At 44.0% G+C, this 21985-nt stretch overlaps 1 protein-coding gene across 2 annotated transcripts in view; it reads right to left on the bottom strand.

Moving 5' to 3' along the window:
• ZEB2 (zinc finger E-box binding homeobox 2) overlaps positions 1–19947 on the bottom strand; it is a 133612-nt gene extending 113665 nt beyond the window's left edge. Inside the window, exons 1-2 of one of the 2 annotated variants that reach the window (XM_032637440.1) lie at positions 19434–19947; positions 16714–16855 (exon numbers count right to left, since the gene is read on the bottom strand). In XM_032637440.1, coding sequence (XP_032493331.1) covers positions 16714–16786 — 73 coding nt within the window. In that variant the 5' untranslated portion in view covers positions 16787–16855; positions 19434–19947. Of the gene's footprint in view, positions 1–16713; positions 16856–17097; positions 17150–19433 lie in introns of those variants that run through there. The other variant, XM_032637439.1, reaches the window with a different exon arrangement.
• Positions 19948–21985: the final 2038 nt, after the last annotated feature.

Raw genomic sequence — 21985 nt, 5'->3', positions numbered from 1 at the left:
AGTATCAGTTGGGGCCGATGAAACGATAATCAAAACAATGGGCTTTCCAATTCCACCACTAGTAGAAACCCTTGGTTTCAATCTGATAGTCTAATATGGTAAATTTATGAATTACTCTACTAGGCCTGGGAGCTGGGGGCTGGCAAGTCTGAAGCTTGCACAACTCACTCAGATCTGTATCAGAAGCAGCATACAAGTGAGGTAAGGAAACAATGATGAAGAAGAAAGAGTCGCTGCTTTGGAAATGGAAGAATTGTTCCCCGCACCCGGGCACAATGCACTGGTGTGCTGTAGCTCTAGACTATCTCATCTCTACGCTGCGATACAGTGAGATCACATTCATGCTCCTGGCTTGCAGATACTGATCATTAAAGCCCTACCTCATGCAGATAAATTCACAGATCTTATTTACATGAAGCAGAACTTCCTCACTCAGCTAGGAAAGGCGTGGGAGAAAAAAAGCAGCCATCAATCTCTGTTTATTTGAAATCTGATGCCGACCAATGGGTTTCAGAAGATCTACGCTTCCTGTTTTCACACGAATCACAAATTCCTTCAGGAACTCCTTATACTAACGTCACACCTACTCTCCATCCCAGGACTAAGTTCTCGGTCAGTGCCTTTCATTGGTATCACAGGGCTGGTGTCTCTTTCAAATCATCCAATGAATAGTTCTAAAATGTGCTTGCTTGCATGAGCCCTGGGCATGCCATTTCTGCTAGCCTGGAGAAAAGGGGAAAAGGCCATGTAAGCAGTTGTGGATGTTCAAAGGAAACTATTTACGAGATCTCTTCATCTTCTACTTTGCTTCTTTTTACACTCCATTCCTTAGAAGATCCTAAAGTAGGACAGTTCATTAAAAGGTGAGAAGTCATGTTGGTCCTAGCCATGCATCTGTTATAAAACATGGTGAGGATTATGGCTTCATTTAGAGCAATTTACAGATAGAATGTTATGAGTTAGCACAACACAGCAGATCATGTTGAGCTGGGGGTTGGAGCAGGAGGGCTACTTGGACCAACTTCTACTTGTCTCCTTTATAAACAGTCGCTAACAAAGTTTTCGTATGAAGCACCAAACCAATGCCAGAATTTACTTCATATACGAAGTAAGAATCTGCCCCATTAATACATTAAAAGGTCTATTCTTTTGCCAGGTGGGAGATTTGCATGTCTAACTCTTGTTCACACCAATGGTGATGGACACAAAAGTCTCTCATGAAATTAAAAGAACAGGCCAGAGTATCTTATCGGTGTTGCTAGCAGGGGTGTCTTTTTCATGTATAATGTTACACAAAACTAAAAAATAAAACGTTTTCTTGCCTAGCTACCCCTACCTGTATCACTGTTTTTGGCTGTGAAAATTATTTGGTATAAATGATATTGAGTAAACTACTACTACTACTGGAAGAAAAGACAATTTATTTCAGTTCATGAAACTGTCGTTGCTAAGAAAGCACGCTTAGGGCAGGTGGAAATTTGTATGTGTTTTACTCTAGAGGTTCAAGTTCAGATTTTTAGTGCAGTCTCACTGGTTATTAGCAGCAATACTTTCATGCTGCTGCATATTTTTCTCTCCTTTGCCACCTTCCTCAGAACACAGAAGATGTTGTCTTATGAATGGAGGTGAAATTAACCTTGAATATCTCAAATTATAACCTCTTTACATAATGAAAAGGGAGTGTTCTGGCAATAGACTTAATTTTTTTTTTTTTTTCATGAAGTTGCTCCAGCCATCATGCTTGTTTAGAAGTTTCTAAAAGTGGTAACATCTGTGCTCCTGTTGGGATGAGAAGTCACCCCACAAACCTTTCTACAAGTGGGTGTGTCTTTAAGAGAAAATAAAGTACCTGATCAGGGCCTTAGTCAGTCTTAGCTCCCTGTATCTTCACACTCTGACCCACTGCGCGTTCCTTGGAGCAGAGAGCTGCTTCCCATGGCTACCTCCTCAATATAAACTTGCTAACTAATCTCTTAGCAAACACTTGAAGCCAACCTGAAGGGAGGAAAAGAGGCAGAGAGGAAACAAAAAACCCAGCAGAGATAAAGCTCTAAGGCACATTCAACCGGACACGGGAATCTAAATTTAGTACTAAACTTCAGTTTTCTTTTGAAGAGCTAGCTGTTGTCTGTGGAACAGGGACTTTTATAACAACTATTTTATTTTTAAGACTCAATCCTAATTCTGTTGCTGTCTCCGAAATAGGGCTCACTTTAACAAAAACTCCCTTGATTTCTCTTTTTCCTGCCGGTAGCCATGTGCCTACCCTGACAGGTATTTGTAAATGGTTTCTTTTATAACTGAATATCTTTTAAATAGTATATCTTTTTAAAAGTCTACCCAGACCGTGTGCACACAAGGTAACTTTTCCTCAGGAATTTATGCGAGGATCCACTGTTGGAAATAGATGATGACTTTCAACCAATGATCAAAGAAAAATAAATCTTTCCCCCTAATAAGACTTTTTAAGACTGGAATCCCATTTTTAAATGGATAACAGCTAACAGGCTACTGGCAATCTATTTATTTCCAAAGCTGTGTTTTAATGTTGGCTACATAGAAATTGGAGGAGCAAATGAACCCTGGGATCTTTGAAGTTGAAGCTTTTAAAATAAAGTTGGTATGTAGTATTTGAAAACATACTGTTCGGAATTTAAGTTTTAATATCTAGGAATAAACTGAGCATTAAATCAAGCAAAACTGTGACAAGGCCAATATGCACATGGACGATGCCAGGAAGGCATCTTCAGCTCTTTGTTCAGAGCTTAACAAAACTGTGCCGTCACACCACTTTAGTTCAACAGCGCCTGTCGAATGGGCATCAGCAGATCAGCCAATGCCTGTCATACACAGAGCCTGAAGACGCTTTGAAAGCAAGGGCTTATTCGACCCCCAAGTCTAGTTGGAAAGTGGTGAGGATTTTAAATCATCTAGTGAAGACACCAACCTTCCCCCCCTCCAAAGTTAGAAGAAATAAGGAAGAATGACAAAAAAAATATCGGTTTTTGGAAAAAGGACGTAAAGGAGAAAAAAAATGCACTCGGGCAAAGAGAGCACTTTTCATATTTGTTTTCTTTGTCAAAGCAATTATAAAAGTTTTGCAATCATAGAATTTTTCTCAAAGTGACGTTCCCGATAGTGAAATAAAAGTTTAATGTCATTGCTATCTTAAGGTTTTGCCACGGTTTTTTAGCCTTTGAACAACTGAATAAATGTTCTTCCGTTATCAGGATAGGAGGGCGTTATTTGACAAAGAGAACTTGCAACCCCGCGTTATTCAAAGGAGTATCTCTTTAAATGTAATTTTTGCTAGGTGGCTGTTTTTGTTGACAAAAATGCACTAACTTTTGATCTGACAGTCTCCTAAGCTCTGGTCTCTGGGAACATTTAATCTGCTTCAGAGTAGAGACCTGGGGAAACAAACCTGGTAAAGAGAAGGATTGTTAACTTTCTTACAAGTTAACAATCAGGGGAAAACCCCAAACCGCCTTATTTCCCTCCTATAACACTGATCATGAGATTTGGCTTTCAAGCTTTAATAAGTGCTAAGGAAGTGCCTCAGAACTTTCCTCTGGTTTAATTAAGTGTGCCCACTCCTCTTCAGGCATCCAATCAGATTAAATGAGAGTGAACCCCGGGAGCAGGGCTGGTGAGCCCTAGTGGTAAGAATTAGCTGAAGGTGTTCTGAATCTCTCGACCTTTCAAGTTCCTCCAGGATACGTTGCTACTGAGATCCATACAGGAGTTGAGATTTCCCTTACACTGAAGTTGAAAAGCTCTCCCTCTCAACCCCTCTCCCCCTCTCTCTCTCTGTCTTTCACTCTGCTACTGTCAGTTTGCTGCCTGTACTTTAGCTGTCTCTTTTCCAGTCTCTACCCTGTCAGTTTCTGGCCTGCCAATTTCAACTTGAAGCTTGACTGGGCTGATTTGATGCAAATACCTCCAGGGAAAACCCTGAAACTGATGAACAGTTATGTCAAGTCGATTTTGCACCATCGGGAAAAGGTAACCTCTGCGAGAAAAAAAACAACAAGGTTAAAGAGACAAGGGCTTTTCATGTGTAATACCTCTGCTGCACATCTCCTTCACTGTTTACCATCCCTCAGAAATTGTAACTGTCAGAATTAGTCCTAATTGCAGATGCGAAAGCTGCCATTATAATAAAAACAGAGGCAGTGCAGGCATTAAATGTAGCAGCCTAATTTGTGAGACTACAGAAAAGGTAGAGTAAATGAATATTTCATTACTTTAATTACCAGGGACTACTCTTTTCTTGCTGTCTTATGATAAGTGTTGCTGTAACTAGCAACAGCAAACATCCACTAAAACATAAAGTGCAATAATCGTCCTGCTGTCAGGATCACCGCTTTAAAATACGAGCTGGGAAAAAATATAATGGTTTATCTATTTCTTAGAGATTGCAGAAGTAGAAGATGGAAATTCATTTAATGTCATGGGGGAAAAAAACGCACACACAAAGGCACCCGTAAACAGGTTTTAGTCAGAGAATAATGGCTCCAAGAGAGAGGAGGAAAAAAATCAGTTGGCTATACATTTGAAGTGTTAGCCCGAGAAGAATGCTGGAAAGTGAAAAGTAGGAGGTAATAGTGTTTGGACTTTTTAAGGCAAAATTTTGTTTTCTGTTGCACAACATAATTGCTCGAACATTAGAAAATAAAACGCCGGTGACTGGGGGAAAGACAAGAGGAAAGCAAGTGGTTTTCAAATGATTAAGCAAAAGTGGAAAAAGTTCAAGTTGGCAAAAGTTGAGAAGCTCAGTCCATTTCCATTTAAAAAAAGACTAGATAAAGCCTGCCAGAAAAAGGACTTTGCCTGCAGTTTCGGAGAACTGCTTCATAAGATTTGGGGAGTATCAATAATTACTCACCACTGACACCTTGGAAAGCCCTGGGCATCTCTCTCTAAATGTCAATTTCAGGTAAAGGGGCAAAGCAGGGTGGAGGGGTGGCCGGCCTATGGGAGGTGGGCCAGGGGGTGGGGACATGGTGGAGGAGGTCGCTGAGGCTGGTTGAAGCCAGCCTGTCTCTGCATTTATCACTTTGTCCCAGAGGAGGTGTTTGTTCAACATAGCAGTTTGACAGCACAAAAACACTGTGGCCAGAAGCCCTATCAAAGAACCTACTGACACATATCATTTGTGGTCTTGGTTTCACAGGGCAAGGCTACCTCACATTTTATCTGCACAAGTATAAAACTCTACACGTTTCTAAGTGTTCAGTATAGTTTGATCCCCTTCTCTTTTCTTTCTTTGAAATACTGTAAACGCTACTTTAAAATACCATCTTTATTCAGAACTCCTGAATGCTGTTTTAAAAGCCATAATAATTTGCAATCAATTTAGCATAATCTGTGTTAAGGTTGATAATATTAAAGGAAAACGAAGGAAAACAGTTTAAAAGCACAAAGCTTGTCATTTATCCTAAATAATACACTTAAAGCTTAGATTAACAGGGGCAAGTAAGTTTTGTAAGAGTCATGTGGCGTAGGGAACACTTTTCTTACAATAAATCCTACTAAACAGGAGTCTGCATTAATTCTTCACCTCTACTATTTTTGCTTAAATGTATCTCACTCACAAGGTATAAAATTGTAGTTAAAAAGTCCCAGAGTTGGGGCCCTAGGGTGCATCTGTGTGTGTGCACATAGGCTGTATTTAGTTTTCAAATTCCCATCAGCAGAGCAAAGGTGATGGAAAATCTTTAGAGGACAACCATTTTGCTTAGAGATTTTCCCCTTTTAATGGGCTTATTTATTATGAAAACACAGTTTACTGAGTTCTTTATATATAAACCTCACCTCTTAAAACTGAGAAATCTCATGATGTGAAACACTTCCACTGATGTGCTTTGTGTCTAAAATAGAAACTTAGGTACCTCCAAGAATAGGCAAAATGCAAAGTTTCCTTGATTACAGTTACTTAGATACATAAAACAATAGAAATACAATTTAAAATTAAAAACAGTGAAAGCTATCTACTACATTTGTAGATCACCTGGACACTATATTCCTTTAAACTTCCTCATTCATTTAAGAGAGTGAAAAAAACCTCAGATCTTAAATAGCATGATATCTTAATCTGTTGATCTATTATTGATACTTATTTTGGGGAGGGGGTGTCTATCACCTTGTCAGGAGTACCTTTCTTTCCCAGAGTTGATTATAAAAGGAAATATGAAACAGTATATAAAGAACAAAAATCACTATATTGCTATATTAGCAATGTTAAGGAGGAATCCATTATACTTTTTTATGTTAGGATATGTTTTGTTACAGGAAATCATTAATGTCAATTACCTGTTCCCAAAAGAATGCAGTTATTCACCTCCATCATCTGAAATTATTTAAAAATGTTTCTCCTTTATCATCATGATTTAAAAACACAACTTCATGTATTTGCTCTTGTGATAAAGTTTGCTAAACTGCCCAGTTCTGTGTTTACTGTTTGCTTGAAAGAATATCTTCATTTAAGTGGGACTTAAAAATGTTAACTTCAAAATACTGAAGTTCAGAATCAGGTCTCCTCCAGTTTAGACTGTGTGTGGGTTTAAGCTGAAATAACACACGGCAACCAAGAAAAACGAAGAACAACTAAAAATGGATTACATATAATAGAACATGGCATTTAATCCCATGGATTATAAGGAAAATTATCTGGAGTTTTAATTTTATAGTAATGTTCAAAAAAATAAAAAAGAATGAAAAGCACCTTAAATATGTACGCCAACATTTGTGTACTGTCTTTTAATTCTAGCGACTACTTCAAATCTCATCCTCTCGACTTGGCTCAGTAATAGAACTAAATTTGTTTGAAAAAAATCAGGAATCACTATGATGATTACATTCCTCAATTGAAAAAAGAAAGCAAAGTTCAATCAGATCTTTCTCAAATGTTTGCCCCCCTCCCAGGCTTTTATGTGCTGCTTGCTCTTCCAAAGTCTGGTTTTCAGAAGCCCCAAATAACTTCTAACACAGACTGCAGCCTCCATGGTAATGTACATGGCTTTATTAGCTCTCATACTTTCTTGGGTCACAAACACACAATATCTGATGAGACGTTGATCATCTTCCTTCTCATTTCTCTTTTCAGCGTCTCTAACTTTCCTATCAGGAGCCTGAAAAAATATGCGCAGTTACCATTGTGGAGGGGAGACAAAGTTTAACTTCTGGGTTGGCAATCGGAGAATAATTCATGAGCAGATTTCTAGCAAATGATATGATTTGCTAAATTTTGGTCTTTGATTTATATTTATGTACTCCTGCTACTGCTAAGGTTTTGCCAACCTCAATTAGATCATGAATGAGATCATTTTAATTCAGCCCCCAAACTGTGACCTGACCATGGTCTGAAAGTGTTCAAAAAGTAATTTTAAGCCTCCCTCTGATTTGAAAAGGAATACTGCATGCTTGGTCATTCATACAAAAAACATAAAACTTAATTATTGAATGATTTGGCAAAAGACCTTCCTGCCAAACAACAGTCAATGCCAGCTACTGTGATGCTGGCGATGCCCGGCCCCCGAGCGCACAGCCCCCTGTATACAGCACTTGTTCATTGTGTCTCAGGGCAAGATGCTTTCCAATAGGATTCACGGATCTGGGAGACTGGGTGCAATGCGAAGGGGGTACCATATTTATAACTCCAGTTAAAAAATGCTGTCTCACCTAGAAGGGAAGTAGATCTGTGCTGTCAAATCACCAGGAGGCTGTGACAAAGGGAGCTTGCAGCCTGACACACGGTGTAACAACATAGCAAACACCTTTAATTCTGTCATGTCTCATACCCTTTACTTTCTCACACATTCGTGGCTGCTCGAACATTGACACCTCCACTCTTTTTCAAAACTAAATAAGGCAATCTTATTTAAGCCCAAATGCAACACCTGAAAAGTTATTCTTATGCCCAGCAAAAAATAACCATTAACTCCTTCCTCTTGGAAATGTCTCTCTGCGTGCTCTGAAAAGTCTCAAGTTGGTAACAGCCTTCCTGAGGCCCTGAATCTTGAGGTTCACATGACCTCCCAAGCTCCTAAAGATAGGCAACACTTCCCCCTTGAAAAGATGCGAGGGTTGCGATAATGTCACTGTCCGAGCTGGTCTCTTACACCTTTTCCAGCTGAAACCCCTTTCTTCATCACAAACTTCTGGTGTCTTTTATAGTAAGGAGAGAGGCCCCAGCTGCTTCATTCCCTCTAGCTACTGTAGTCTAATATCTTAAAAGCTGGAAATGAAAATAACTTTTCTAAAGTATTTCCTGGGATTTTTAATGTGTTGCCTTGATTCCTTTCTTTTTTTCTTTTCCCTTGCCAATTATAAACCACCATTTGGAGGGCTTATGAGCAATGTAAGTCCACCTCATCTAATTAAACCACATTGTCTTAAAAGCTTGAACAGTTTTCATGTCTACAAGACTTGTCTGAATAACAAACTTCTAGAGCCAGAATTCTGAGTGTCTTTAGAAAGCCAGGATTTTATCTGCTGAGCGCAAAAGGCCAGGCACTCAAAGAGTTAAAGAGTTCCTGCATTGCTGGGTAGGTTCATATCACAGCTGCCTGGTAAAGCATTATCCCGGTACCTCACTTAACAAAAGCCTCCTTTTGCAAACAGACTCCCACTTTTCCCCCAAGTGTCCAAAGGTGTTTACTGAAGTAAATCTGCCTAAATCCTTCATTGCTTGGGTCATGGGGGTGGATAGGAGGGGTGGAAGGTGTAGGGATAATCTCTTTTTGTAAATTCTGTAAATCTTCTGGGAAAAAGAAAAAAGAAAAACAGGAATCTGTGTCACATGCTCGTGTACAACTTCTAATATCTCTGCTAGTTTTGCTCTTATAAGTGAAATCTGTCACAATGACTATCGCAAAAGCCCCCCCCCTTTCCAATTATTCACCCTGCTGTTTGAAGCGGCCGCACTTCCAAAGTTGCGTGTGTGTGCGTGTGCGCCCACATTATATGCTCAATCTAATTGCTGAAGAAAAAACTGTTGGTATCTTAAAAGTGGTTTCAGAAAGGAAAAAAAAAAGACAGTTTAGGAGCAAGATAATGTAGCTGAAAAGTTGTCACGAGAGGTTTCTGCTCTTGCTGTGGTCTCATTCAAATACCATTAACTGCACGTTATTTTTGCATGTTGAAAATGGAGGCAAATAACAGAGTAAAACCTGACAGGTTCGCCTGCAAGGGTTTAAACAGTTCCCAGTAAGAAGGAGCCCTTTAGGCATAAACTTTCTCTCTCAAGAGAACGTGAATACCACCAACCCCTCCCTACAAATCTTGAAGCATCCAGTTTGAGATACAAAAAGGCTGTCATCTCACAAATGTTAAACATACTAAAAAAATCTGAAAAAAAAGTATGAAGAAGGTGTGAAAAACGTGGCACTTTACAGCCCTCAAAGCTTTTTAAAATAGACCAACTTTTCCCCCTAAAATTCTTTTCAGAGAATTTTTTTTTTTTCCTTTTTGGCTCATTTGAGAGTTTCTTTCTTGGCTTTTTTCCCCTTTCATTTGAAAATATGAATTATCATAAAAAGTCAGGGGGAAAAATGGGAAAGTCTTTTCCAGTTTTCCTGAAGATGTATCAGTGCGTTCAGGCTGGGTGTAAGCAACTTCTCCCTTTTTCTCTGGGCCAGACACCCATCATTGAAAGCAGACCAGGGCCTCTGGAGACTCTCCCCCTTCTCCCCTCCTGAGCTCTCCAGCTCCCCTCCACCCCCAGGGCCCACGCCTCCCTGGCCTGGAGGTAAACAATAAGAGACAAATACTAGGCAGCACTCCAGAGTGGGAAGTCCACACACCTGACCCAAGTCTAACAGGCTTCTGGGGGAGAATCTGATCCTTCTCTGACACTTTTTACCTCAAGTGTTGAGCGGCTGGCCATGAATAGTACAGACATGCCATCTTGTAACACTATATGCCTGTCAGGAGGGACAGGGCCTGGTTAAGCATCAACTATATAAGGCTCGTAACTAGGGAAAGCCCAACAAACAGCCACAAACACCTCACTTATTTTACTCAGCTACTACCCTCTCTTTCTCTCTCTCTCTCTCTCTCTCTCTCTCTCTCTCTCTCTCTCTCTTTCTTTTCATCTTGGCTTTCTGTGGCAGAATGCAAATGGAGCCTGCCGGCGGTGAAAGGGCTGAATTGTGATTAAGAAGAAGAAGAGCTCCTTTCTTTGTTCTCCCCTCAGGGGATGTTTACTGGGAGAGACACAGCGGATCAGATATGAAAGGCATTCAGGTCAGCATTGATGTGAGCGAAAGTGAAATCATACCTAAGGCATTCAAAAGACCGCCGTGTCAGGGGTTCAGCTAACGGTGCAGCTACTGTGTGTGTCTTCCCGGAGAGGCAAAAATCCTTTCACAGACTGGCGATTTTTTTTTTCCTCCCCAATTTCCTTCAGAATTATAAAAGTCCTCCACCCCCCCCACCCGTGTTTACCTCCCACCAGATGCCACAAGAGTTAGTATTTTCTCTCCTTATGGACCACACGCGAAATCAGACCAACTTCTAATAGCTGTATTACCTAAATGAACCAGCCAGGCACCATCTGAACTGTGAAATCTTTTTTTTTTTTTTTAAGCAGGTGTATTCCTGTGGCCACATACATGCATAATATGTAGGGGAGAACTGCGTGAAGAGAAAAGCCAAAACACACACGCGTGGATGGTTTTTCCTCTCACCTCCCTCAGAGGAAACATAAGACACACACACACACACACACACACACACACACACACACATACACACACACAGTATAAAAACAGTACAGAACACCTTAAAACGAAATTCTTTATTTACTTTGTAACTAGGAGTTACACTTTTCCTGAGAGCTCTCACTCTGACACGACTGTCACCCAAGATGAAAGTATTCGGCACGCAGCTCTTAAGGCAAAGACTTCCACAGAGTCTACTGATGATTAGTGCTTTGCCTTTTTAAAAAAGGCTTGATGAAGAAATACTTGGATCTTACTTTTTAAAAGTTTACACTCCCCACAGCGCAAATAGTCATTCAATAGATTTTTTCCAACTGGGAAGCTGATGTTGTTGGCATACACAGAGCTATGTAAATGTATACAAATTCACAAATCACAGCAAACATACAAGTTAAGGAAGAGGTGCCTAGATGTTTCAAGGCTTAAAAATGAAAAGGAAAATCACATTTCATCTTCTGATTGCTGAAGAAAGAAAAGAAATAGGGAGGGGGAATGGGGCTATATTTATTGGGTTTAAATCATCCTTCCCTCTGCTCTGAATTATTTTTCTCAACCTTCACATCTTGCCTAAAAAGCATATTTGGGCTTATGTTAACATCTGCTTTTGTGGTGACATTTAATTCTGTATATTTTCAACTAGTGTTTCTGCATCACAGATTTTCCCCCCTTTATCTCTTTGCTCTAAAAAGACAACCAAAGAGCAATCAAAAAGGTGTCTGACTTGCCCATTCAGACAATTGCCCCCTTGTGGGAATGCGGGAATGAATGGTACAGTGGACACCCCAGCACCATTGACGTTATAAACATGTAAATGAAACACATTAGGGCAGACAATCAATTGTCTGTGAGCATTGCAAACCTGCACTCCCTCTCTCTGTGACAGGCACAAAATAGTGTCTACCTTGGGAAGCCACAGTGCTGGAGAGGAAAAGGACAAAGAGTTCTCTTTCACACGGAAGAAAATGCACCTTTAAAAGCCTTGGAAGAATGCAGATGACAAAAACTGTTGTAAGGAAGAGAATCTCCCACATCTTGGAATAAACGCGGCACTGCTTAGAGAGCTAGCAACACCCTCCTTTCCTACCTTCAGGGTAGACACACATTTTTCCCAGGAAAGATTCTTAATACGGCATTAGGGTCTTTGACAACCTCTTGGAATTTTCTTTACTTTGAGTAAATTAAGCAAGCAAGAGAGGAAGCACCTGAAACATATGACATAGCAGTTTACTGGGGAACATTAACCTTGGCTTTATTCGTATTTGGAAATAAATGCTTGAAGACGCGAATTTATCTTAATGTGGCAACAGAGAAATAACGTAAAGTTTAAAATCCTTAGCCCACCCTTACCCCGGGTGGAGAATCACGCTTTGGATGCCAGCAGCCTGCTGGCTCTGTTACGAAGGAAGGCATGTTTCTACCCCAATTGCCTGAATTTTTACAAACCAAAATAAAACAAATAGATCAGTCTAGATACATAACCCCCAGCCTAGCGTGTGTGCGGCATGGCAAAACTTGCAGAAGCTCTTCACAGAGAGAAAAGGATGGAGACCGATATCTTTGGAGCGCCCTCAGAGCTGGTACCTGCCACATAAACTGCCTCTGAGTGCTTTGAAGAGTCAGCAAAACAGCCTCCTTATAACCTCATCAACTTTATAAGAAAGCTACTTGCAAAAGATTTCCACACTCGCAAGGATCACCAAGTCTGACCCGACTGCAATCCGAAGGAAACTTCCCTGCCTCAGAGTGTACTGAGGGGCTCTGACTCACGGCCGCCCCATGCCAACTTCACCTCTCAGAAAGGAGAGACAGGAGCCACATCCTGAAGAAGGGGCTGCTTGCATTTCTTTTCCTTTTCCTTTAAGCATCTCTGAAAAGGGAACAACTTTTCAGTCCTCCACTGCCTCTAAGCATCACCACCAGCGCTTCCACTCCCTTTCAGGAAGTGGTTAAGGGAGTGAGGGCTTATCTTAAACAGGGATAATCATTTCTGCTCATCTGATTGTTTCTCCTCTAGGATCTAAAGCCCTGAAAACATCCAACTTTATCCCTTTTCTTTCCCACTGAAAATCAGAGACCAAAGGCGTTGGTAAAAACCTCCCCCACTCTACCATACAATGCCTAACCCTTTAGCTGAAACTTTGAAGAAAAATCAAATTTAACTTTTCTTTCTTTCTGCCATTTCCTCTTCCCCACCACTCCTAATTCAGTGTTCATTTAAAAGACAACTTCATTCCCTTTTCTGAAACAAGCGGTTTCCGGGTTTGATTTTTGTGAAAACGTGCAAATGTGTCTGTGTGATTTTTTTTCAGAGGCTGATGCTGGGAGGTGATGGGCTGGGGAGGAAGGCCCATCTTCCCAGGCTCCACAGGAGGCAGGAGGGTAGCCGGAGCATCCCCAGGAGCCCAAGCCTGAATCAGGGGCTAAAGCAACAAACTTTGCAAGTTACAACCGGGCCGCCCCAGTGGCAGGCAGCCGCCGGGCACCTCCCGCTCCTAAGTACTCATTTCTGCCTCGAAGGCTGTGTGGAGATAGTGGGGTATAATCAGGGGGATGAAAAGGGGGGCTGGGTTTTCCCCCTCCTCTCCAGCTTCAGTGAAAGTATTACAAAGTGAGTCAGGCGACTGAAGATCATCTGACTGAACTTTCTTGAAACCGACACACATTCTTGTCTTCGGGCAACTTGCTTTTTGCCTCCTTCCCCCTCACCCCTCTCCCCCTTCCCTCCTGCACATCTTATTTTCTGGGAAGAGATTTCATCCTTTCCATGTGGGGGAAAGGAGACTGTCCGCTATGGATTAACTTGGTGCTGGCACTGTCTTTGCCAGGCATCTTGCTAGCCTGAGAATCTCGAAGGCTGGATTTCAGATTCTTGTTTCTCTCTTTGTATATTTGTTTTCCTTGAATTGCTTCCTTCTCCTTTGCTTTTTAATAATCGCATACAGCATCGTCTTCTAACTCACGTTCTTGACCAGCCTTTCAAACACACACATACTGCTTTACACGTTTTATCTCCTTGTCGCCTTAGTCTATATATACACTGTTGACTTCATTAAAATTATATAAAGTGCCATTCTCGTTTCCTGGATGACCATCTCTCTCTCTCTTTTTTCCCCACGCAGCTTCTACTTCTATGATTAGTAGTACCATTATTCCTTTCCAGGAATTTCTATATGATTTTGATAAGCATCATCATATTTAGTGTTATCAGCAAAGACACAAGCTCAAAACTGACATCTTTTCCATGAATCCAGGAAAGAAGAAAAATCCACTCAGTTCAGATAAATCCTAGCAATTCCCAAAGGGAAAGGCATTGGATACGTGCTTGATGAGAAAGAAAATGATAAAAGAGGGGAAAAAACTCTTCTACCTGCTTCTCAAAACCAGGACATTGCTCAGTCAGATTAATCCCAAAGCAAAACACTGACAAGTAACCAATACACAGCATGTTTTCCCACAGACTATTGGGAAATAATTATTGCTGTTAAATGTGCAGGGTCTGGGCTAAATGCCTTTAAAATGTGCAATTCAACTTTCCACTTCGGAGTGTTGAGGCTTCTCCCAAGTTAGTGGCTGGGCGGAGGGGAAATGGTGTCCATTTCTGAGCACCAAGCAGTGTCCACGGCTGAGCACCTCCCTGGCACTCTGTTCCACCTGCGAAGCCCCCAGCAGGCTTCCCCCTCTGCCAGCCCCCTCCCCCCCAGGGCTCCCAGGAAGCCTGGGGCATTCTGTTTTTCCAGACCTGGGCTCTGGCCCGACTTCACTGCAGAGGCCAGGCTGGTCAACAGTGGCAAAATCCCGAAGGGGGTTGGAGGAGCCAGACAAGAAGAAACAAACATTCTAAATAGTCTCTCCTGCAAAAGAACACTTCTGGGAACCTTGCTTTAAATCTTATTTTCCTTTCTCTCAAAAAATGACTGTTTAACATAAGAAAAAGAAAGAAGCCTCCTTGACACGAAGCTTTTGTTATCCAGTTGATCAGCAATGTGCTTTAGATACTTGTAAGGGGGGAAAAAAGCCCCACAATAGACATTGATTTTAGAAAATCAATAACCAACATTTAATAAAAGGAACAGAGGAAACACAAGAGAGAGGGGGGCACTAGGTGTAATTTTAGTGTCTACTAAATTACCCGGAGATGGGGAAGGGGAGGTCTCCAGTGTAAGGACCACCTTAAATAATGCCAGACACTAGAGTGAAGAAAAAATTAAATTAAGAGAGGAAGAGAGAGAGAGAGAGAGAGAGAGAGAGAGAGAGAGAGAAAGAGAGAGAGGGAGAAAGAGACTTAAAAAGAGGCAGCCTGAACTGGATCTTGGGGAAGCAGGGAATATATTATTGTACTTGTTTTTTTGTAATACTAAGCCAAGCAAATAGATCAAAGGCAGCACAAAGGGAAAAGGCAGGATAACATAACGAACAGTTTCTGACTAAAATTCCTCTATCACTCCCCCATATGGCTCGACACCTCTACCACAACAAGCAAAAGACACACACACGCGCACACGTACACGCGCGCGCACACACACACACGAAACCTAGAGAGAGACAGAGAGAAGCATCATTTGTCTCTAATCAAAATTCCCTCGTCTTTGTGTTTTCTCCTTCCAGCGTCCCTCACTGCGCCCCCAGCAGCCCCCTCCCGGGCCGTGCAGCTCTGGGGCAGGCCGGGGGCGCACAGAATTGTCTTCCCTAGAGGAAAGTTGCTCCAAGGGGGCCCCGGTGGTCCCCGCGAGGCGCGGGCTGGGCTTGCGGGAGGCCGGAGGCCGGGCCGGCGCCGCGTCCCCGCGTCCAGTTCGGGAGCGTCAACGCGGCCCCGCGCCGGGTGATCAGGCTGAGAACGAGGGGAGCGAGAAGTTTCCTTTCCCAGTCTGAGCTGGCGCTAGTTCTCTTGTTTGTTTTGGGGGGTTGGTTTTTTTTTTTTTTTTTTTAAACTCAGTATCCTCCGTCAGCTATCCCCGGCACCCTCTCCGGTCCCCAGCTCTCTCCCCTCCCCCAGGCGCCTTCTGCGCTCTTGCCAATCACTTTTTTATTCCCACGATTTTGTTTGGGGGTAATACCTAGGAGGTCTCTCTCTCTCTCTCTGTGTCTGTCTCCCTCTCTCACTCTGTTCCTTCTCTGACTCTTTCTAAGGTGGACCTACTAAGCTGTCACGCCTTTGATCTCCCATCTCTGCTCTGCGTGTCCCCCTCGCACCCGCACCTCCTTCCTCCTTCTTGACTCAGCCTGGATAACGGACTCCTGACCATGTCGAAACTGCCCAGAAAAGTCTCCCTGCGCTCTGCGACTCCGCCAGCCCCCGGCGCGGGGCCAGCACCCGCTGGAGAGGAACCACCCGCCCCTGAGCCCGCGTGGACCTCGCCGGACCCCGCGCGGGGCCGGCCGAGTCCCTCCCACCCCGGGGTCCCGGCGCGGCCGGCCGGGCCCCACTGCCCGCGGACCGTTACTTGGCGTACCGAGAGGCGGCCGGGCGACTCCGGCAAAGAAACTTTAAGCCTTGCCGGAGGCACAGCCCCGGGCCCCCTCTCCCGCTCTCACAGTCCCTCTGCCACCCCCGCCCCGCCCCCGCCCCGGGGATCCCGCGCGACCCGTCGCCCGGGCCCCCGCCCTGCCCTCGCCGGACGCTCACGCAACCCGGCCGGAGAGCCGGCGGGCCGGGCGCTGGTGGAGCTGGAGGCGGAGGCGGAGGGAGGGCGGGCGGGGGCGCAGAGGGCGGCGAGGGTGGGGGCGCTGGGCCCCTGCCGGACCCCAGCGCTCGCAGCCCCCCGGCGCCCGACGCTCACTTTGCCCGGCACTTCCCCAACTCCCTCCCCCCACCCCCGTCCAGTCGCCGCGCGCGCCGGGCTCCGGCGCCGGCCGCGGAGAGAGGCTCGCCCGCGAGCCCTGGGCGCCCGCCGCCGCCGCCGCCTCGGTTGCTTTTCCCTTTCCCCCTCCTTCTCCCCGGGTCTGGAGCCGCGGAGCGGCCCGGAAAAGTTTGGTTCGGGCCGCTTCTTACCGTTTTTCCTCCTGGGATTGGCTTGTTTGCGCCTCTTGCACCGGGGGCCATCCGCCATGATCGGCTGCTTCATTGATAAGAGCGGATCAGATGGCAGTTCGCATGGACTCGGCGCCCTGCTTCGGCAGCACGCAGGCTCGATCTAGCAACCAAACACAGCGACAATGTGGGCATCGCCTGCGCCCATTGAGACGCGCGCGGGCCGCCCAGGGGAGCCGGGCCAGGGCCCCGGCGAGCACCCATCCGCGGCCCCCCCAACGCCAAAGCGAAAGTCCGGCGGCCCCCCTCCCCGCCTCCCACCCCCAGCCCTGGCCCCGAGGCGCTTTGTGTTTGTTACTGTTTGGTGTGTTGCACCCGCGAGGGGATCAGAGAGACAAGAATTACATCTTCAAAATGAGTCATAACTCCTGACCGTATGAGGGAATGCACACGGCGGTACAGTAAGGCTGCTTGGCTCAGCGCTAGGCGGACCTTTTCCTCCGAAAAGTCCTCAGCCCGGCTCGGGAACTTGGGGTGAGGCGAGGCTCTCTGTAGCTCTCATCTTGTCTCCCCCCCCGACTCACCCCCCCTCCCCATTCCCCCGAGGAAGCAAACAAACAAACAAACAAACAACGCGAAACAACTCCCGGATGAAGCACACTCGGTCAAATTGATAATAGTAATTATAGGAAGCCCACTCGCCCCGCGTCTCCTCCCCTCCCCTGTCGGAGTTGATCGAGGCACTGTCTCTTCCTCCCCCTCACACCCCCGCCCCCAAATTAGGATTTCCCGTTTCACGCCGCAATAAGAAATATAATTATAAGCCTCTTCGGACACTGTCCCTCCCCCCAGCACCCCCCCCCCGCCGCCGCCTCCACCTTCGCCGCTTTGACAATATTTACTTATTTCCCCCCACCTCACTCACACCCATGCTCCCCCGCCCTAGTTCCCTTAAAGAGTTCCAGGAGAAAATTTTCTCCCCTCAAGAAAGGAAAGAGAAAGTCCAACCGCTATACGGCAATACTTTTAAGCTCGACTAAATGATCGTATCCTTTTCTGGCTTCGAAACTTTTGTACCTAAAAATCGAGAGAGGCGCTGCATTTTTTCAGCTGAAACTGTCAAAACTTGGAGAAGGGGAACCTCGGAGGCAGGCAGGAGAGGAGGAGAATCCTGCAACTCGGTGGAGGTTGGGAAGATGCTGTGCCTCGAGGATTAGTTTAAACAGGGGGCTATAAAAGATGTAACAGATGCAAACTGTAACACAAGGGCCATTAACCCCTTCTCTGCCGAACACACTCAGTCCCCACGCCCCGCACCTATTGTCTCCTGTGCTAGAAGCTTTGCGGAAAACCTGGAAAGTGAGTATCAGTTTCCACACATTTGCTGAGAGGGGTGGGGCTGGGGGGCGGCAGAGAGAAGGGGAAGTGGATGATTTAGAAAGCACCTTGAATTTAACCTAGGCATAGTGGGAGACTTTTAATTTAAGTTTGACACATTTTGTTATTTCTTGGCTCTCCTATGGATTTGAAATTGTTGGGGAAAATCCTGAAATAAAGCAGTGGTCACACAAGTGTCTGGGAGGAAGCAGCTGGCCTGTCTGTATTCATGCTGAGACTTACACACGATTGCATATAAATACATGTTTAATAAAGTAAGCTGCTAGTTTTATGAGCATGTGTGTGTGTGAGGGACAGACAGGGCATTTGTGCTGTAAACTTTAGCTTTGCCTGTTATTTCTAACTCTGGAGTTAGCAATCTTGCCTTCATCATTATAGGGGGAGCATGTAAAATATATAAGAAGGTGGGAGATAAACACATTCATGTTAGCCGGGCTCACCACTGCTCCTGGGAACTCCTGCTCTCTTTCTCGACTTTTCAGTGCCAAAGTGTGGAAAGGGATATTTTCGTGTGTCTATGTCTCCTGTGAAATCCATGTCTATATCATTAATACTTTGCCATTTGAAATACAATTTCAAAAGTTATCCTTCATTTACAACCTTAATATCCTGACGGCAGTTTTCTTCCCAGCTGTAGTGACTCCCCCCCTCCCCACTTTGGTAAACGACTCAAGTTCCATGAGGACTTTCACTTCTTTATTTATCATCACAGAAGTGAGGTGTTACTTCACATACATACACACACAAAGAATGAAATAAAGAAATGAAACTCGCTAAGCAGACAAAAACAGGCAACTTTCTACTTAGAAAACAGCCTTCTTCAGTGGGAAAGGTTGGACTGCCATATCTAAGAGAAAGACTTGCTCCGGAATTTGGTAGGTTTGTATCCATCAAGTTTTGTAATTATTAACAGGTATTTGCCAAGTTCTAATTGCTGAATACAATGAATTGGAATTAGACGTGAAAATAGAGCAGAATCTCTCCCCTTGAAGAGTTTTTATTCCAACCACATAGTTCTCGGTAAAACTTTTCCCAGGCTGGGTAGTAAAAGGCACCTTTGGTTACCTGAATGGGCAGGTACAGGGCAAATTATTTGGGGGAGGAAAGAAGGAGAGAAAAGGAAGGAGAGAGAGAGATGGAGTGCAAGAGAAATCGAAGAAGTCACTCTTGGGAAAAGCTTGCCATAAAGGAGCTAAACCCACCTGAAATTCCTACCCACAGACACTCCTCCTCACTTCAGACTCACATCCCCACTTAAAAGGAGAAAATCGTAAAAGGAGGGTGGGGGATGACCATGCCGAAAAGGAATAAAAAGAGAGAAAAGGGGGAAAAAAAAAACCTACCTGCGAAGTCTTGTTTGTAGTTTTGGCCAGAAATGGTGAGAAGAAAAAGCATGAAGAAGCCGCGAAGTGTGGGGGAGAAAAAGGTGGAAGCGAAGAAACAGCTCCCGGAGCAAACTGTACAAAACCTCGCCAAGAGTGTCGGGAGGCAGGACCGTTATTCCTGCGGAGCAGGTTAGAACTGATCTCTTTCGGCCACTCCAGGAAACACAAACCTGGGGACGGACTGACGTGTTACGCCTCTTCTAATGACATTTTTTTCTTTTTCTTTTCTGTAGGAGAGAGAGAGACCCTGAAACACGCGCCACCTATCTTTGTGGGGAGGGATAATTGAAGCGCCCTGAGCGTGAGCATCATGTGAAAACGTGATCGCCAAGTTTCTCTCTGGGAAAGGATCTGGGATAGATTATACCTTGAAGTCTCCGCAAACGCTTTAGTGGAAGAAATGAAATTCCACCTCCCTCCCTTCCTCTCTCCCTCCCTCTCGCCTCCCTCCCTCCCTTCTCCACGCCCCCCCCCCCCCCCCCCGCCCCGTCAAGCCTTTGGCATCATTATCCTCATCACTAAATCCTACAGAGTACAGGGCGGAAAACGGTGCACACCATTCACAGAACTGGAGAACTCTAAGGGGCGAAAGTTAAAGGGAAAGATCCCGGTTCCTCAATCCAGATCGCCTCTTCTTATACAGATGTCTCTAATGACCAGATTTGAGATGCACATTAAATTGTGTGGATTTCTCAGCACGGCTTCTGGAACTAAATTTTTTGCCCTTTCTCTTAATTTTTTTTTTTCTTTTAAGATGCCAGAGCCAGAAAAAAAAAAAAAAAAAGCTTCATGTGAACTGAATTTTAGGGCGTGTGTGTTGCGGTGTGTGTGTGTGATGAATTTCTGGATTGGATCCCAATACTAAAAAGTGGTTTGGCATTTTTTAAAAGGGTCTCTTAAGTAAATTAACATAGAGCGCTGAGTTGCTGAGTTGACCGATCTCTGAATCTCTCCACATCTCACGGAGACCTCACTACAAAGTGAGGGAGTGGGTGTAGGGAGACAGGAGGAAAAGGAGAAAGGCCATAGAGGAACTTAGCAGCGAAGGAAGATCACCATATTAAACGGCATGGGGTCTAAGTTTTGGAGTATATATTTTTTGATATAGCAATTAAAGTAAAATTAAAAAGAAAAGACTCCACCTTTGCTCTGAAGGGATTGGTTATGTAAATATGGAAGGGATTTCCTGGAGAATACAGCTTTCTACTGTATGGTTAATTAAATAATCACTCAAAAGCTTCCAACGTGACGCTTCTGTCGTAATCCAATCAGGTTACATAGGTCCTAAACAAGAAAGATATTTTCCACATCTGGAAGTCAGCAATTTAGCAAGTACTGCACATTATTAACCAATTCAGAGCCCACTTCCCAGGGGAATTTTTTTTGAAGTTTAAGTGTTCTTAACCAATGCTCTGCTGTTTTGTTAATCAAAAAGCTGGTTTACACTGCACATAATTGGAACTAATATAGAAGTAAATAAAGACAGCCAAATTTGAGGATGCTGAGCACAGACATTTATCGGAAAAGGAAGAAATCTCTTAGCCCCCAATGGTTCAAGCTCAATTTCTTAGAGAACTGTGAGGCTTTTTCTTTTTTTTTTTTTTTTCTTTAAGAGTGAAAGTACTTGAGAACCTCAGAGCACAAATAAACTTATAGTCCCACAGCCTTTGGGCTTCCTTGCAAAGGTAAAGGTGGAGGTGTCAAGAGGACTAAAGAACAGCCTTATGCCATTTTTTTCTGCTTTAATATTGTTAATATGTTACAGCCCCCTGTTTTCAGTCTGATGAAATCTGAAACAAATAAAACCCTGATCCAACACTAGACTTTTACTTATATGAAGATAAACTGCTTTGAACTGTGCTTTGAATGTGTGCCTAAAGCAAGACTTTGAATGCAAGAGTCATTGGCAGTTGCACTCAGAGGAGGGAAAAGCCACCCATGGGTTACCACATCCACACTCCCAGAGGCGCACGGCTTTGTGTTTTGTATGTTTATTGGGGGGGGGGGGAGCAGTAGCCACCCAGCATGACCACAACCAATTCTTCCTTTAGGATGCAAGGAGTAAATTTTCACTCTTGGTACAGACTCACCTCTTTTCTACCTTAAGTATTTATTACAGTGAGAATCTCCTCCCCCACCCCATTCAGATAAATTACCTATAGAGGAGCATTCAAGACCATCAGTCTAAAATTTAATAATAAAAAAAAAATTAAAGATTTCCACCATGGGTCAGGCACATTCTCAGTTTTATGCTTTACATTGCTTTAATATTTCTCTCTCTATAAATATATGACTTATCAAGTTCCTTCTCTGAGATTTACTTCTATTATTAATATCCTTTTTTTTTCCTCTTCCCTCTTTTCCCCACTTTTTTATTTTAAAAAAATTCGAGTCCAGCTTTCTCTAGAAGTTTGCTTTTCAGCGTTTCCTCTCCCATTTCCAGGACAAAGATGTCCCCTGCATGGAGTAATTCCAGGCAAGACCCCAGCTCAGGACCCCAGGTAACCACT

This window comes from Phocoena sinus, chromosome 7 (assembly GCF_008692025.1).
Source record: "Phocoena sinus isolate mPhoSin1 chromosome 7, mPhoSin1.pri, whole genome shotgun sequence".
In the NCBI taxonomy this organism is placed as follows: domain Eukaryota; kingdom Metazoa; phylum Chordata; class Mammalia; order Artiodactyla; family Phocoenidae; genus Phocoena; species Phocoena sinus.
Note: the sequence above shows the minus strand (reverse complement) of the source record. Positions and strands in the feature narration are given on the sequence as shown.